The following is a 15,030-nucleotide window of genomic DNA, read 5'->3' as shown; positions in this document are numbered from 1 at the left end:
TCGATGCTAACATGCAGTGGCCGGGCCTTCACATTGGAGACGCGAGGCGCCAAATGACTAGTAGTAGTATTAGGCTACATATGTTCCATTCAACTTTAAACACCACATATGTCTCCGTATTCTGGGTATTCCCAGTCGAATAGAATCCTCCCTCCACCTGTGTCCCGCAATCCCCTCAGTGCTAGAAACCCACCTGTAGCATGGCTAGGAGCTCCGAGAAACATGTGCAAAATTCTGCCTACTCCTATTCCTTGGCCACATCCACCAACATATCCACAAACGGAGCTCCAAGCCATCAGGAAATGCACTCGGGGACTCGGAAACATGCATCGTCACGCAGGTCCTAATAAGACCGTACGAGCTAGAGCAACGTTGAGATGAACACCAGTTAAACCGTATGCCCACCACACCCAAGCTTGACAGATCCTCTGAATCATGCCAACGGCGCAAAAACCAGACGTTCAAGCACAGACCGCACACACGAGCTCGCGCATCCCTGCCCTAAGCGGAAGGAACCTCGAAATTCGAAATTCTCCGTCAACGGCATTCTTCCTCTGGCTTTCCTTCGAGTATCAGCGTTGTTAGAGACTGCCCCTGCGTCGCCGGTGTTTCTGCATCCTTGGAAAGCTGGAGTTGATCAGCGTGACAGGGGTGGCAAGGACCAGGTGGTAGCGGGGGCCTGGGATTAGATTGGGGGGTGCGACTGCGGGTGTTTCATGTTTGACGGGAGCTTTGGTCCGGTGCTGGTAGTTAGTTAGGTTCTTAATTAAGGAGAAAGAGTGAGCGAGGTAGGTCTGAGCTGAGTCCTCTTTGTTGATCTTGTTGTAGTCGGTCAACTGGCTGTTTCAATGTTACGGGCGCCTTTGTGAATTGTTCGCAGGGAGCAACTTGAACTTGAAGCCTAGGGAGCAACTCGGAGCTCGAGTTTGTAGTTTGGGAAGCTTCGGAGTAGTAATCGGGAAATGATCTCGGAGATTTTAGGTGTGTCTTGATCCTGCATGATTAGACTGGGGCCAGGCTTGTACGTGGTCAGGGTATTGGACGTGACTTGTGGGCCATGCAGACCTCAAAAGAAAGGAGTGGAATATTTCAGAAACACGGGTGCAGGGCAGATCTAGACCTAGACTTTCAACTCTGGACTGAGGGGTGCCTTGCTCTGAAGCAGGATAAAACTATGGGAGACTCAGAGGGATATGCTCTATGCTTCTATCCCCTAGACATTCATCAGAAGGATCGCGGTGTCAGTGAATATCGTCTGGTGTATCCACAGATCATTGACTAATAGCAGTGCCACAATAAGGAGATTCAAGCGAGGACCGCCTGCCCTTTCTTTCTTTCTTTCTTTCTTTCTTTCTTTCTTTCTTTCTCTCTCTCTCTCTCTTTTTTTAGGTAAAGTTCGAGCCATGCTTAGAGTACCTTAGTCTTGCAAGAATTCCAATCTTAAAAAATGCACTTTTATTCCATAGTAGCTAATAGTGTGAAGGACATGCCCTTGCACTCATGTTTCCGAACTTTTCCCAGTGACATCAAGTAGTGCCCTGTCGCCGGAATAGATCGCGGCATAACCATAATCCCATTTTTCATGATCGTAAATTCATTAGCTTGAACGTTGAAGTCCATAGCTTACGCCAAAGGTGGCAGGTCGTTAGTACCGAGAGCATGTAGAACACCACTGGCGAAGAAGCTCAACTCGTTCGGCGTAATTTCGACTTGGCCGTTTGTCAAGCGGTCCAGTAAGAGGCACTCAATCTGATTTAGCAGACGTGAGTGAGTGAGCTCGTGCGTGCCGGCTTCCGAACTCTTCGATTGAATGTGCTGTGACCTTTGGTCTTTGCGGGCTGCAATCAGAGCATTCAGCTCGTCTGCAGGAAGTAAATGTCGGAAGAGTCCGATGACATGATTGGAGACGGTGTCGAGGTACATGGGTGGGCCATCGTCGGGAGACTCAGCCTTACGGCCGAGACGGATGTTGTTGGCTTGCGCGCTGAGGTAAGGCTCGTATTTTGTTGAGTCCCCGTGAATTGCAATAATGTAAGCGATGAACTGGCGGCGGTCGTCTTCGACAGTCTCATCTGTGAAGTCTTCGAGACGGATATGGACATCGTCGACAAATTCTTTATGGTCGGTTTCACATTCATCATCTGAGACGTCCCCATCAGGCTGAGGCCAAGAACTTTGAGAATCGCCCGACTTCATGGCAAGAAGCATCATTTCATGCGCGGTCATTTGACCATCCGGCTCCTCGCTTTCATCCATGGGGGCACGATCAAAGTACTCAATCTTGGGGTGGAAATGAACTGAGGCCCCAAACCCGATGAAAGTGTCATCAAATGATTCAGTGTGGTCGTTTCGTGACTCAGGTACTTCGACATTTGTATCTTCGTCCCAAACAGAGAAGTCGGAAAAGTCAGCTGAAGCGCAGTCGAGGTCGTCATCGTCTTCATCGTCTTCATCGTCTTCGTCCTCATCGTCCTCGTCTTCAGCGTCATCTTCGCTTTCGCTCTCACTTTGATCTCCGTCCCTGTTTTCAGGGTTATCGTTGTCTTCGGAAAGTGAGTCATATTCCAACTCGATGTGGTCTGATTCGTAGCCCGACTCATATTCGATGTCTTCGAGCGAATCAAAAGTAGGCTTTTTGAGGATAGACTTCAGGAAAGGCTGCAAGGAAGGTGTGTCTGGTGCGCTAACAGTCGAGACACTGGATGGAAGCGGCGCGGTAGTGGTTGAGGAGACTGATACTTCATCGGAACCGTAAGAGCTATCTTGCGAAAACGACACGTCAAGCTTGCCAAATGTGGAGGATAAAGAGTCCCATGACTCCCGGCGAGTTTGAATAGTTGTCATTTCGGGCTTTTATTCCTAGGCGGTGGGTCGCACAGTGCGGTTGGTAGTAGTTTGGGTGTTTGTGGTATCGCTCGTTCCTGGAATCTCTCTCGCTGCAGAGAAACGAGAAACAACAGGCGCGAGGCGCGTGATTGATCGAGGGTTCAGTAGGAGATAAGGATATTCGAATGAAAGCGGCGTCGGAAGCCTCCAAGGCACAAAGAAAAGTCCATTGTGAGGCACACGTGGATCGTGTGATAACTTAGGGGTACTCCTTAATGAGGCTGACCTCACGGAATAGAGAGTACATGTTGATGGATTGTGTGTATTTGAATGTTGTACGTTGAAGGACACCCGGTCTCTGCGATCGGGTGGGGTTGAGGGCGACGGCTGGCTGTTGGTGCAGTTGTTTGAAGGGTAGCCTCAAGCAGTGGGGAGGAGAGGGGTTCGGGGAGAAAAGCGATGCGTGGATGTTGAAAAGATGGATCGCACAAGTCAGGCGCGATGTTGGAAGGGGGCCCGAGTCTCAGAGACGAAAACGGCACGAGAATGCTGAAGCGCAAGCCTGAATGTGGGCGGTCCTCCCAGGGATCAATTCCGGTGTGAGACGAAGAGAAGATCGAAATGAAGTTCCCGAAGATCGGGAAGGAAAGGAACCCACGTTACGCGGGGTGCGCAGGTGAATGAATTAGAGGGGTTGAGTCATACGGGGGTCCCGGATGTTGGAGGGAAGGATGAGCAAGAGCGCGGGCCTGAAGTGTCGGCCTAAACACGGGCTGTAAGACAGATAATCAAATGACCTCTTGATCAGAAGATGCCTAAAACGAAGCGGCTAGCTTTTGCTAGAACCTGGTTTTCTCGCCTCCGTCACTCGAAAGGGTTCTTCAGGGCTGACCTCGGAGAGTTCGTCATTGTGACTAAGCCGACCTTTGTTGCAAGGAGCCGCGCGAGCCGGTTTGTCATCTGCAATTAGGACCATCGTCTGGTCACAGGGGTATAGGTGGGGGTTTCATGGGCTGTGCTGAGGCGTATCTTGCCGATTTCATGCCTACCTGATGTCCAGCGTTGGCTATTCCTAGTACTCCCAATGATTCCTTGTCCCGACCTGATCATGCCCAGTCCCATTTACAAGCCAGATACTTCACCCACGGGATGATCAGGAGAGCAATATTCTCTACGTGGGATGGGAATTGTACATTTGCCTTCTGATAGAGCCTTCATTAGACTCTGCATAATTACGATAGGATAGAATGACGAACTGGGCCAGCTCCATGCTTATAGACTGTTTGGATTGAACCTGAATGCTACTTACAAACATCCACCAGGTTGTCCGTCGCTCGATCATAAGGCAAATGATCCCCATGAAGAAACAGATGTGGATACTACTGTGCCTCCCGACTTTTCTTGAGCCTCTTGGTCTCGTGCCCAACACGCAAGCTACAGAATGAAACATCGGGCATTATAAATGGAACACTAGCAATGGCACTCATAACACAGATTCATCAGCTGCCCTTTCCAGACCCATCAACACGAATAATGAGCCTTGGGCATCAGGCTACACCCAGATATCCGATCTCTCTAGCCTGCTAGCTCAAGTCAACATAGGGTGTTGATCTTTTATGTCCACTGAAAGGAAATCGGACGGGACGCGTCCTTTGCTCATTACCTGCTTTTCATAATGACAGTCTGCGAAAGCCGGCTGGTAGGCCATCTAGACACCAGAGCGACAGAGAAGCGGCACTGACTCTTCGGTATTTTAAGATTTTTTCAGTTGGCTAAGAATCACTCAACGGTCTAGGGGGTGCTTGGAGCAACTAGTTTTCTGCAGTACTTTTCAGCAGGGTGTGGTAGCCAAGGGACGGTTTTCGACCACGATAAGGAAGATATGTGCCTATTTGACCTTAACATAAAAATTCCTCGTGGCAATGCCAGCGTCATGACGGTTACGATCGGGCCATACACTTTCGACTACTCTTAGGACTGGGGATTCTTCAAAAGCGTACGCGACAATGGCTTGAAATTCGAATGGCTGGAGTATAATAGATGAAGCCAATCGAAAGTCCAGAAATCAATGGCTGGTCATCCGCGCTCCGAAGGTGAGTAATCCTGCCATCACAATTTCTGGATCAGGAGGCTATGCTGCAGCCAAGAAGGTCACCCTTCTCATTAGACGTGATGCTGAAAATCGACATGAGTTCCTTTGCGTCAAAACGTCAGATCGCTTGACTGGCAAGTTTGCAGAAAGATATGCCAACGAACGCTGGTGGTATAACGAGCCCTGGAACCATGGCGTAAATGTCGTTGGCCGTGCTATCACACTATTTCCGAAACAGCTATTCGGTATGAATGGCACGCGAGACCTTTACAAGAAGTTTGTCACGGTCTCTGATGATGATAAGGATCGGGCGCTGTCCGTCCGACGCCCATCGCGGGCTGGCGCAGGAGTATATGGCTAAAACGGAGAGTTATGAACCACTGAAAGCATACATGTGGCTCCAGGAGTACGACACTGTTCTATATGATTCCAGCACTGGTGAAAGAGCGTTACCGTGGGCACGGATGGAACAGAGCCCGCAGGGTACGGCACTAATGACCTCACTTTCCTACTCAATGTTTTTGGCAGCTTGCTTAAAGTTGTAAAGAGTCTCGTTACGGCAGATATGCTTGGCATGATTACGGAGACTATGGGCCTGACCGAGAAAGTCTCTGATGATAGGGCAAACTCAGCTGGGTTCATGACTGCTATCTCGGATGCTGCGCCTGAGAATTCGTCTGTGAATCTTAACACAAAAGACATTAGCCAGTTGCGGGAAGGATCTCCCAGTGCGAAGGATTTTGGTATCCCTAACTAATTACACCTTTTAATAGGTCTTTGTGAGCGATCCCTGGTTTAGCACTTGCTTTGGTACATTCATGTTCATGTTGGTTCTCAAAGAATAGGGAGTTGCCAAGGTAGTGGAGAGATGAGTGCCTTGGGGCCCATTGTCGCCTCACATGTCTCCCCTGCTCTACTCCTCTCACCACCACTCATAGTTCGCCGCCTCTCTTGAGCTTCAGGATAGCTGACACAACGGGCCCCATTATAGCCTCTATTTTGTCTTTCGCTTCCGGTCAGAAATGATAAGCGACTCCTAGGGGGAAGGTTGTAAACCCAGAAGTACGTTCTCCTCCCCAGAAATAAGATATGTACATAGAACATAAACGAAGGAGAGGATATACTATACGATGCGTTTGGCTCCCAAGCTCTTTGGGATCAAAATAATTCCCAAGATTATATGAATCTAGTGTTCGCTGGTAGTTAACAATAATATACTAATAATCAAAATTAGTTACAATATTCAATTCGTAGGTGAATGCTACGGAGTTCTTATCGGCAGAGATTCTTCCACGAGAATCAAAACTCTCACCACGAACCTGGATGATCAAAGCAATGCAGTGGGACCAAAACAGCCTATGCAGGGGTCACGAGAGAGGTCCTATCAGAGGGTTATGTGCCTCGGCCACTATGTCCTACTGGCCGTTTTGACTCGGTGATCTGCAGCTTGTACTATGAGAGAGCTAAAAATGGCTCACAAGGATCAGCACGCTGCATTCGACAAGAGGCTGAAGATAAGGACATCTCGAATCACCTATCAGGACTGATAGATAAAGGCCATTGGAGTGCTTCGAGAAGCTCGGATAGAGCCATGACTGACGATCTTCTCCAGATGCAAGCTCCCAAGCTTGGCCCACGCACATTATTCCTCACTGGAACGCCTGAGGTGTCAATCATTCCCGTTCGAAGAGCAAAAGAATCTTCAATGCATAATCGGAGCGAGCGTAGCATTCCACCCAGCCACAGTCGGTGACAGCATTCCAACACACATTCCAACGCCTTATCAGCGTCGGGAATTAGTTGAGGTACTATGGTGTGAATAGAAACCAGAAGCCACCAATAATAGAATAGAACAGCCACAAAGGTCGCTGAATTGCCAAGTCTTCCACCCTCCGAATTTTGTTCGAGCTATGGATGATTATAACATCCATGTCATGACGTTTACACTGAACGGAAAAGCTCGGGAAGCGGGTATCTCCTGGTCCCTCGAGATGTGGGCTCGGCGAGGGTTCCGATCCATGATCCATCCACCCAAGGGCCCCTCTATTAGCCGCTAGAGAATCATACTCAGGTTGATCCAGCGGCTTGATTCGCTCATGGGCATGTTTCCTCCATGCCCGCCACTTCCACTTATTCAAGTACGCACCGCTCTAGGCCTAGCCGCAGAAGGTTACATTCTATCCGGTGGCTATCCGGGGGAGTTCATGATAGAAGTGGGCCAAATACACTGGATAAGACTTCCATTAGCTTGGAAGCTCTCCAGATGAGGTTGGTCATTCCTCGCAGGCCTGGTGGATCCAGCGCTCGGCCAACCGGAACATTCACGGCGCATTCTTCACTTCATCCCGATCTGTGAGGAATGTATGCTAAAATGCGAGGGCTGGTCGGGCCAGCAACAGTTCAAATAGTCGCCCGAATCTGTTTGTTTGCTTTGTATCCTTTGCATACTCTGCAGTGTTTTGATTGATTGTCAAACTATCAAACAAGCTTCCCTCAGCCCTTTTTGCACTATTTGCATTTCTTTTGCAACGCGCCGATCATCCTCAGATCGAGCCCTAATCTTGTCACCTCGAAGCCTTCGGTTTTCTTGGTCCCTCCAATCATAAACGTCCGCTAGGCTTCTTCTCCGGGTGTTCGTCCCATTACCCGCTTGTCTTTTCCGCAAACGGAAACCAAACCAGCCAACATGTTCGCTCAACCGTACGATCATTCGTTCAATGACTTATTCAACCAATATGTCGATATGGAGTCTTCGGGCCCGGATGGCCACAAAGACCTGTCTGGCGACTTGGACCAGTTTTTCCCTCTGGACCCGCTTTCAAGCGATGGTGGCGATCATTCCCCCGACTCCACTTCTAAACGCCATCAATCATCACCGCAACCTTGGAGTAACGAGTGGTCCCTTCAAGATGACAGTGCTCAATTTTTCCAAGATCCTGTCCTTCCTTCTTCCCTCTCGGATCTTGCCGTGAATCACTTTGAGGTTTCGTCCGGCCCTGCAGGATCCAACGAGCTTCCTACCACTTCTCCTTCCACACCCCCAGCTACTCCCCGACGCAAGGTCACCAAAAGTGCACTCGTGACTCCCAAGTCTATCCGCCATCGCGACACGAATGAGCGCCGGACAATCTTGCGCAAGCAAAGCTTCTCTCCTAGCTTGATACGTTCAAGTACCCCAAAAGGAAGAATGGCTTATCCAGAGGCATGGGCCCAGCGCATTCAGAACTTCAACCTGGCTGGCTCTGACGACCGTCTTCCTTTATCTCCCCCACCCACTGATCTTCTCGTCAAGCATGAGAACATTCCCGAAGGCACCATGAATCACAGAGACTCTGCCGAACTGGCACCTCACTTCTTTCAGCAATCTCCTGCTGTTTCTATGTCATCTCCATCCGTCGGCGCTCTTGCGCGACACCAACAACAGTATATGAGCCATCCAGGCTCTGTGGCTTTGACAAATTCCAGCCCACCCTCTGCAGACGAAATCTTCTCCTCGCACTCTTCAGACCCCAACTCCATCTCATCATGGCAGTCAGATACCCTTGGCGCCTCTTCTCTCTCTTTCACCCCCGATATCCAGGCCCACGACCAGACGTGGTGGTCACCCATGGCTCCCCGGGTTGCGCAACAGCAGCCATCATACCAGAACATGGTTTCATCTCCCACTACTCAGCGCCAGATGCCAGGTGTCTCCTGCCAAAACGACATGATGCAGGGTGGCCTCATGATCCAAATGGATCCCTCATTTGATATTTCTGCCGGCTCGTCCTTCTCCAACATGCTGCCCGCCCACAACCATAAATTCGTCACTCCCAACACCGCCCAAGTCGGTCCCTCCCGCTCTCCCTCCCTCTCCCCCACATCCAGAGCCACAAAGGCCACGCAACGCCGCGCACATGGCCGCAAACTCTCCGGCCAGAGCATGAACGGCCCCAAGACGGCCAAGTCAACCAGCCCACGAGGCTCCAAGTCGTCAGTGAATGTATCGTTTGTCAACTTCACTGCCAACGACCACCAGCGAATCCTTACCGGTGTCGCACCATCGGGTAGCTCCAAGACCAAGGCACGACGGGAACAGGAGGCCCGTGACAAGCGCCGCAAGTTGAGCGAAGCTGCTCTGATCGCTGTCCGCAATGCGGGTGGTGATGTTGAAGCCCTCGAGGCTGTCTTCTGCTGACCACAAGGTCGCAAAAATAATTATTTCTTGTCCTTTTGATTTTCGTTAAAGCCGGCGTTGATATCATTGGGTTTGCTTTGGTCGTTTGGTGTTTTTGCTTTACCGCGGGTTATACCCCACAATGTTAGATGTACTATTAATCTAGACATTCATATATGTGTCTTTGCCACTACTATGTGGAGATTTCAAAACTTTCCTTTGTAATCTTTAATATCTTCAGATCTTGGGCAACCGTCTAATGTCTTTGGGTCCATGTTCTTTAAGGTCGCTAGTGCCAGCGCCAGCGCTACTAGGAGGAAATATCCCAAGGTTGAATCTCAAAATCAAGACCAAGAGGCGAATCCAGCCTAAAGGCCTTGTTCAAAAATTCTGGATAGCTCAGAACCATGTAGGTCTGGTCTAAAACTTGAACTTGGAAAAGAACAAGACACTGGGCTTCTGACAAACTTCTCCAAATCACAGTACAAGAATAAATCACAATGGTCATGGGGTGATCTCGAAGTTTGACTCTAAAAAACAGTCCTGTGATGGACCAGTTGGCAATTGGTATTGCCGGTTTGAAATGAGAAAATCCACAAACCCATATTCCTGGTACACCGATAGAACGAATTTTAGGCAAATGTCCAATCTGGGGCCTGCTAATTTGGAAGTGGAGGAAGCAGTTCTACGCTGTTCTTAAACATCTAGGCTCTATACTGTACCAAATGATCTTGTGGAACCGAAATAGCACAATTGAATAACTCCCAGTGGCGGCCTAATTCAAAAGAGTAAGACTATTATTATTGGATAACCTGGGAGAATAAGTTACAGACTCAGCCCAGAGGAGCCTAGGGAGCATATTTTACAGAGCCCCAAAGTGCCCACGGAGAATGGCACCTAGTAGGCAGATGTAGCGCAACGTCGTAGTACCAAGGTTTGAGATACTAGAGCTACAGAAAAGTACAAGAGGGAGAACCTCTATGTGATGCTCAAATTAGTCCCTTTATATTATACATTAGATTACGCTAAGAGTTAAGGTCCGACCAGTAATATTGAAATCTGCAAAGTACCGGTTAAGGTAGATATCTTAAGGCAGTTTCGGTAGGCTCCAAAGCTAATAAGACAACAATTTCCATGGTGCTCGAATTTTCGAGTTCAATTTCTAGCCTTTCGTAGCATTCCCCTAACCATTTCCACCTGTTAGGTGTTTTTATTAACTTTCCTTATATCCGCTAAAAAATTATTTAAGCCCTTACGACACCTACTTTTTTTCATATTTATTTCCTACCTTCTATGCCTACAGCTCACAGCATATACCTTCCGTTTGCCCTCCTATTACCCTACATGGTGGGGATTTAAAGGTATGTTTGCTACTTACCAACTTCAACTTTGATTGCTAGCTATCCTCTTGCTATTATGATCTCTCCTTCATTTATACCTTACCACTGTTCTTGGGCTGCCTCGTCATAAAGCCTAAGGTTTGTGGCTCCATACTGCTGGCGAGATCAGAACCTCAAATCTGCCAGCTTTTCACTGCATTGCAAGCACTTCTTTTCTCTTTCAACTTCCTTTCGATTTATTTTCAGTTCCCCTTCAACTCCGTATCACAACACATCTCTCTTACTATTCACATCTAACCAGCTTCAGAGCATCTACAAATTTTTACCCTACTTTTCCACTCTCCAAATTTCTCAACCTGTGAGTATTATCAATTTCCACCTGCACCTACATCCACCTAGCTCGTTCGCTGTCACCATTTACCACCACTGCCATTATCTCTGCTTTTTTTTTTTAAACGGTTTACATTCCCCTTGTATCGTCAGCATTTGCTGCTATTACACCGATACCAAGCACCCCCGGATCTACGTTAGCTGCCCCGCTTGCAAGACCCACCAAAAACCTTATCTTACTATGTTTATCGGGTCCAGCAAAAACTAACTTTCCATATAGATTCGATCCATACAAAGGATTGCCTTCCTGAGACTCCTCACCTCCATACTTGCCGCTCCGATCGTCCTCCGACTTTATCCCCTCCTTGATATCTCCTTCTCCTTTCGGAAGACGACTTGTATCGTCTGGAAGACTTGGGCAATTGCGGAAACCATTGCCGGATCACTTTCTGCAGACGTCCTCGTCATTATTTCCTGGATCTCAATTTATCTTCCACCTCTGTCACTGTGGTTTACCAACTTCTCATACAATCTTTGACACTCATTCACAATGTCTGCTCATCGTGGTGGCGGCTCAGAGCGTGGTCGTGGCTATGGCGATGACCGTCCTCACCAAGGATCACAAAGGGGACGTGGACCTCCTCAATCTCGCGGCCCTCCTTCTACTGATGCGAGGTAATTTCTCCTCTCTAATCCTGAATATAATATTGCTAACAGATTCAAACCCAGTGTCATGTTCATGGAACGCCCACAAGCACCAGCAAATGTGATCAACTTGGAAGACCAAGCGGTCAAGCACAATGCCACTCTTAAGACTCAGCCTAACGCCATTGAGCGTCGCCCCGACTATGGAACCGTTGGCCAACCGATCCATCTACGAGCAAATTTCTTCAACATGGAGCTCAACAAAAGTATCAAATTCTATTGCTATCGTGTGGATATCGAGCCTACGCCCAAGATTCCTCGGCTCATGAAGGATATCCATTTGGAGCTGCTCAAGGAGGATCGCATGGTGAAAAGCCATGCCATGACCGATTTCATGCATGAAATCTTTACTGTTAAAGAGATCGACATGACACATGTCATGGTCGATATCGACAAGGACAAGAAAAAGAAAAGCGGGAGGTCCAATGCGGATCATGTCTTCAAATGTGCCTTCAAGCTGGTTGCCGTGATTGATCACACAAAGATCCTCGCTTCTCTACGTCAGCCTTCGAGCAAATATCCCATCGAGCAAGAGAATATACTTATCCGGGCACTTAACATTATGATGAGCGCATACCCCTTCACTGATCGAGAGAATGTGAAGACGATCGGTAAAGGCGCCACCAAGTTCTTCCGGATTGATGATCGCCGCAATAACTTCGCCCCACTTACTGGAGGCTTAGAATGCGGCCGGGGATTCTTTTCCAGTGTCCGTCTTGCTGCTGGAAATATCCTTTTGAACTTGAATGTGTGCCACAACTCTATGTTCCTCTCCGGTGCATTCAAGGCCTGTACCGACGACTTTGTGAGAGTCTTCGGCGAGGACCGCCCGGGATTCAATAAGTTTGTCCGTGGTGTACGTGTCGAGCTCACTCATCTACCAAAGGAGATGATCGATGGGAAAATGCGTTACCCCCAGAAGCATGTCTGGGGTCTAGCGAATCCCACAGATGGCGACCCGCAAAAGAAGGAAGGGAACCCTCGCGTTAAGCGGCTTGGCTCCTCGCCCGAGAACGTACAATTCTTCGAGGTTGATCGCTCAGATGCTTCGGGAAAGAAGGGGAAGTACGTGAGTGTTGCAGAATACTTTGGCAGAAGTATGTATTCTCCCTTGTAGCTTTCCGGTGAATGACACTAACTAACGGAAAAGAATACAACATGCGCCGGCTGGCAACGGTCCCTGTGCTTAATGTTGGGAGCAATCTCAAACCTCAATATGTCCCACAGGATGTTGCAGTCATTCTTCCCGGACAACCCTACGGTGGCGAGCTGGCGACATCTCAGCGTCAGCAGATTATTCGCTTCAGTTGCCGACGTCCGCCTGACAACTTCAAGTCGATCATGGAAGATGGCCGGAAGATCGTGGGTATCATTAACGACCAAACCATTCCTTACGGAATGCGAATGGCCAAAGATATGGTCGTGGTACCTGGTCGGATACTCCAGGCTCCCACGCTTCTCTATAAGGGAAAAACCATGCAGCCCCGGGATGGCTCCTGGAACCTGCGTGGAGAAAAGTTCAACCGAGGTGCCACCTTCAATGGACGATGGGGATATTTCACACTTCACGATGAAAATGCTCGGTTGTTCCCAAACGTCCAGCCGTACCTCGATGCCTTCACAAATAAGTTGAAAGAATTGGGCCTGCAGATGCCTCGGCCAGATCAATACCGTACTATTCCCATTCGTCGAGGCTACTGGCGATTGGACATTGAGAGCTTTGTCCAGAATGCGCAGAAGAACGGTTACAAGTTTGCAGTTCTCATTCTGAATGGGTTGGATGATAAAGCCTTCAACTTCCTGAAATGGAAGGCAGACTCTGGTTACGGTCTCTTGAATCATTGTTGCCGCTCTGATAAGTTCCACGGAAAGCCTCAGCCGGATCACCAGTATATGGCAAACAACGCCATGAAGGTCAACTTGAAGCTTGGTGGGACTTGCCAGACTCTTCAGAACGTGCCAAAGGTCTTGGCAAATGGGAAGACTATGGTTGTCGGCTTGGATGTCACCCATCCCCCTCCAGGTGCTGCTGCCTCACATCCAAGTTTGGGGGCAATTGTTGCAAACACGAATAAGGATCTTGGGCAATGGCCTGGAGCGGTTGAGGCGAACCCATCCCGTGTGGAGAATATGGCAAAGCTCCTCCATTCATTGATGGGTGGTCGACTCCAGAGATGGCGGAAGGAAAACAACGCCCTTCCGGAGAATATCATTATCTTCCGGGATGGTGTCAGTGAAGGTCAATACGACCATATTCTGAACCAAGAGCTCCCGGAAATTCGCAATGCCATCAGGGAGAACTATGGCGACCAGCAGTTGCCCCGCATTTCATTGATCCTGGTGACAAAGCGTCATCATGTACGATTCTATCCTACTAGACAATCCGACTGTGACCGGACCAACAACCCCAAGAATGGTGCTATTGTTGACCGTGTCGTGACGCGGCCGGCTCTTTGGGACTTTTATCTGCAAGCACAGGCACCTCTTCAAGGATCTGCTCGCCCCGCCCATTACATTGTCATGTGGGATAATGTCTTTACCAATAAGTTGGCGAACACTACAGGACGGCCGTCGGATACTCTGCAGGAGCTGACCCACCATATCTGCTATGTCATGGGACGGTGCACGCGCTCGATTTCTTACTGCACCCCTGCTTTCCTGGCTGACCGTCTTTGTGACCGAGCAGGCAAGTTCGCCAGTGCATTCAACCTCCAAGAGCGAGAAGACCCCCCATGGTATTCCGAAAGAATTACGAGGTGACCCGGTGAAAGAAAAGGACTTGAGTCGTCTTCGATACGGTATTCATCCCAGTGTGGCTAATCACATGATCTACATTTGAGTTCCAATTTGACATGCTTGATTTGGACCATCTGTACTTGACTTCATGAACCTTGCATTGCATTTGTGATCCGCTTGTCTGCAGGCTTGTCTACTTGCAGTCTTTGAACCCCGTTTGAAGGCACCGATACGAAACGGAGAAAAGAGGAACGAAAAAAAAAACAAGATTTCACACCGTCAAATTCGAAGGGGAGCGGACATTGCATGGCTTCTTGGCTTCTTAGCTTCTTGGCTCCTACATTTCTCTGTGTGGATGGTATCAGCAACTTGAACTGGGCGAATTTTCAGGTCCCGGTTTCTTGCATTTGAGCACTGTCAATTTGGCACCTCAGGGTATTTTCAGGATTTTGTCCAGTTGGTACGCATTAGCTATGAAGGGAGTTTGACCTATTCAGGGGCTTGTCTCTACGGTTTGGTGACTTGGATGATTTATGACCATGAGGAGAAGCAACGTCAAAGGGGCTGTCATGAGGAAAGCTCAACAATGAACGAAAAAAGACGAAAAAGAAAAAAAGAAAGAGGAGGTGCGCTTGAGGCTTTGCTCTCGGTTCTGTTCGAGCTTGGGCTTTGGACTTGGGTTTGATATTGCGCCATTGTTCTGAAATTGCGTTCGTGTCTTCATACAAGGTAGATTGAGATTGCTAGATTGAAATGAGGCTGTGGCCAATTCAAAATCAATTTCACTATCCTCGTAGCCAATGCCTTAAGCTTCAGTCCGAGAAGGGCGTCGATAATGATAAGAT

The 15,030-nt window shown here is 48.7% G+C and overlaps 4 protein-coding genes across 4 annotated transcripts; 3 read left to right on the top strand and 1 right to left on the bottom strand.

Annotated features, from left to right (window-relative positions):
- Positions 1 to 1,623: 1,623 nt before the first annotated feature.
- On the bottom strand, positions 1,624 to 2,844 carry N7468_010122 (uncharacterized protein; the record flags this gene model as incomplete). Its single annotated transcript, XM_058479417.1, has 1 exon — positions 1,624 to 2,844. One exon carries the CDS (start codon positions 2,842 to 2,844, stop codon positions 1,624 to 1,626), a length of 1,221 nt encoding a protein of 406 aa, XP_058325985.1.
- Positions 2,845 to 4,894: 2,050 nt separating this feature from the next.
- Positions 4,895 to 5,675, top strand: N7468_010121 (uncharacterized protein; the record flags this gene model as incomplete). Its single annotated transcript, XM_058479416.1, has 4 exons — positions 4,895 to 4,919; positions 4,969 to 5,267; positions 5,323 to 5,401; positions 5,458 to 5,675. The coding sequence occupies 4 exons, from the start codon at positions 4,895 to 4,897 to the stop codon at positions 5,673 to 5,675; spliced, it is 621 nt and encodes a 206-aa protein (XP_058325984.1).
- A 1,929-nt stretch (positions 5,676 to 7,604) lies between these two features.
- Positions 7,605 to 9,095, top strand: wetA (developmental regulatory protein WetA; the record flags this gene model as incomplete). Its single annotated transcript, XM_058479415.1, has 1 exon — positions 7,605 to 9,095. The coding sequence occupies one exon, from the start codon at positions 7,605 to 7,607 to the stop codon at positions 9,093 to 9,095; it is 1,491 nt and encodes a 496-aa protein (XP_058325983.1).
- Positions 9,096 to 11,294: 2,199 nt separating this feature from the next.
- Positions 11,295 to 14,209, top strand: N7468_010119 (argonaute family protein; the record flags this gene model as incomplete). Its single annotated transcript, XM_058479414.1, has 3 exons — positions 11,295 to 11,419; positions 11,474 to 12,546; positions 12,600 to 14,209. The coding sequence occupies 3 exons, from the start codon at positions 11,295 to 11,297 to the stop codon at positions 14,207 to 14,209; spliced, it is 2,808 nt and encodes a 935-aa protein (XP_058325982.1).
- Positions 14,210 to 15,030: the final 821 nt, after the last annotated feature.

The sequence above is a fragment of the Penicillium chermesinum genome, assembly GCF_028974085.1.
Source record: "Penicillium chermesinum strain IBT 19713 chromosome Unknown utg000008l:1.0-1752722.0:1.0-1753981.0, whole genome shotgun sequence".
In the NCBI taxonomy this organism is placed as follows: Eukaryota; Fungi; Ascomycota; class Eurotiomycetes; order Eurotiales; family Aspergillaceae; genus Penicillium; species Penicillium chermesinum.
The sequence above is the reverse complement of the archived record's forward strand: the minus strand, read 5'-3'. Positions and strand labels throughout refer to the sequence as shown.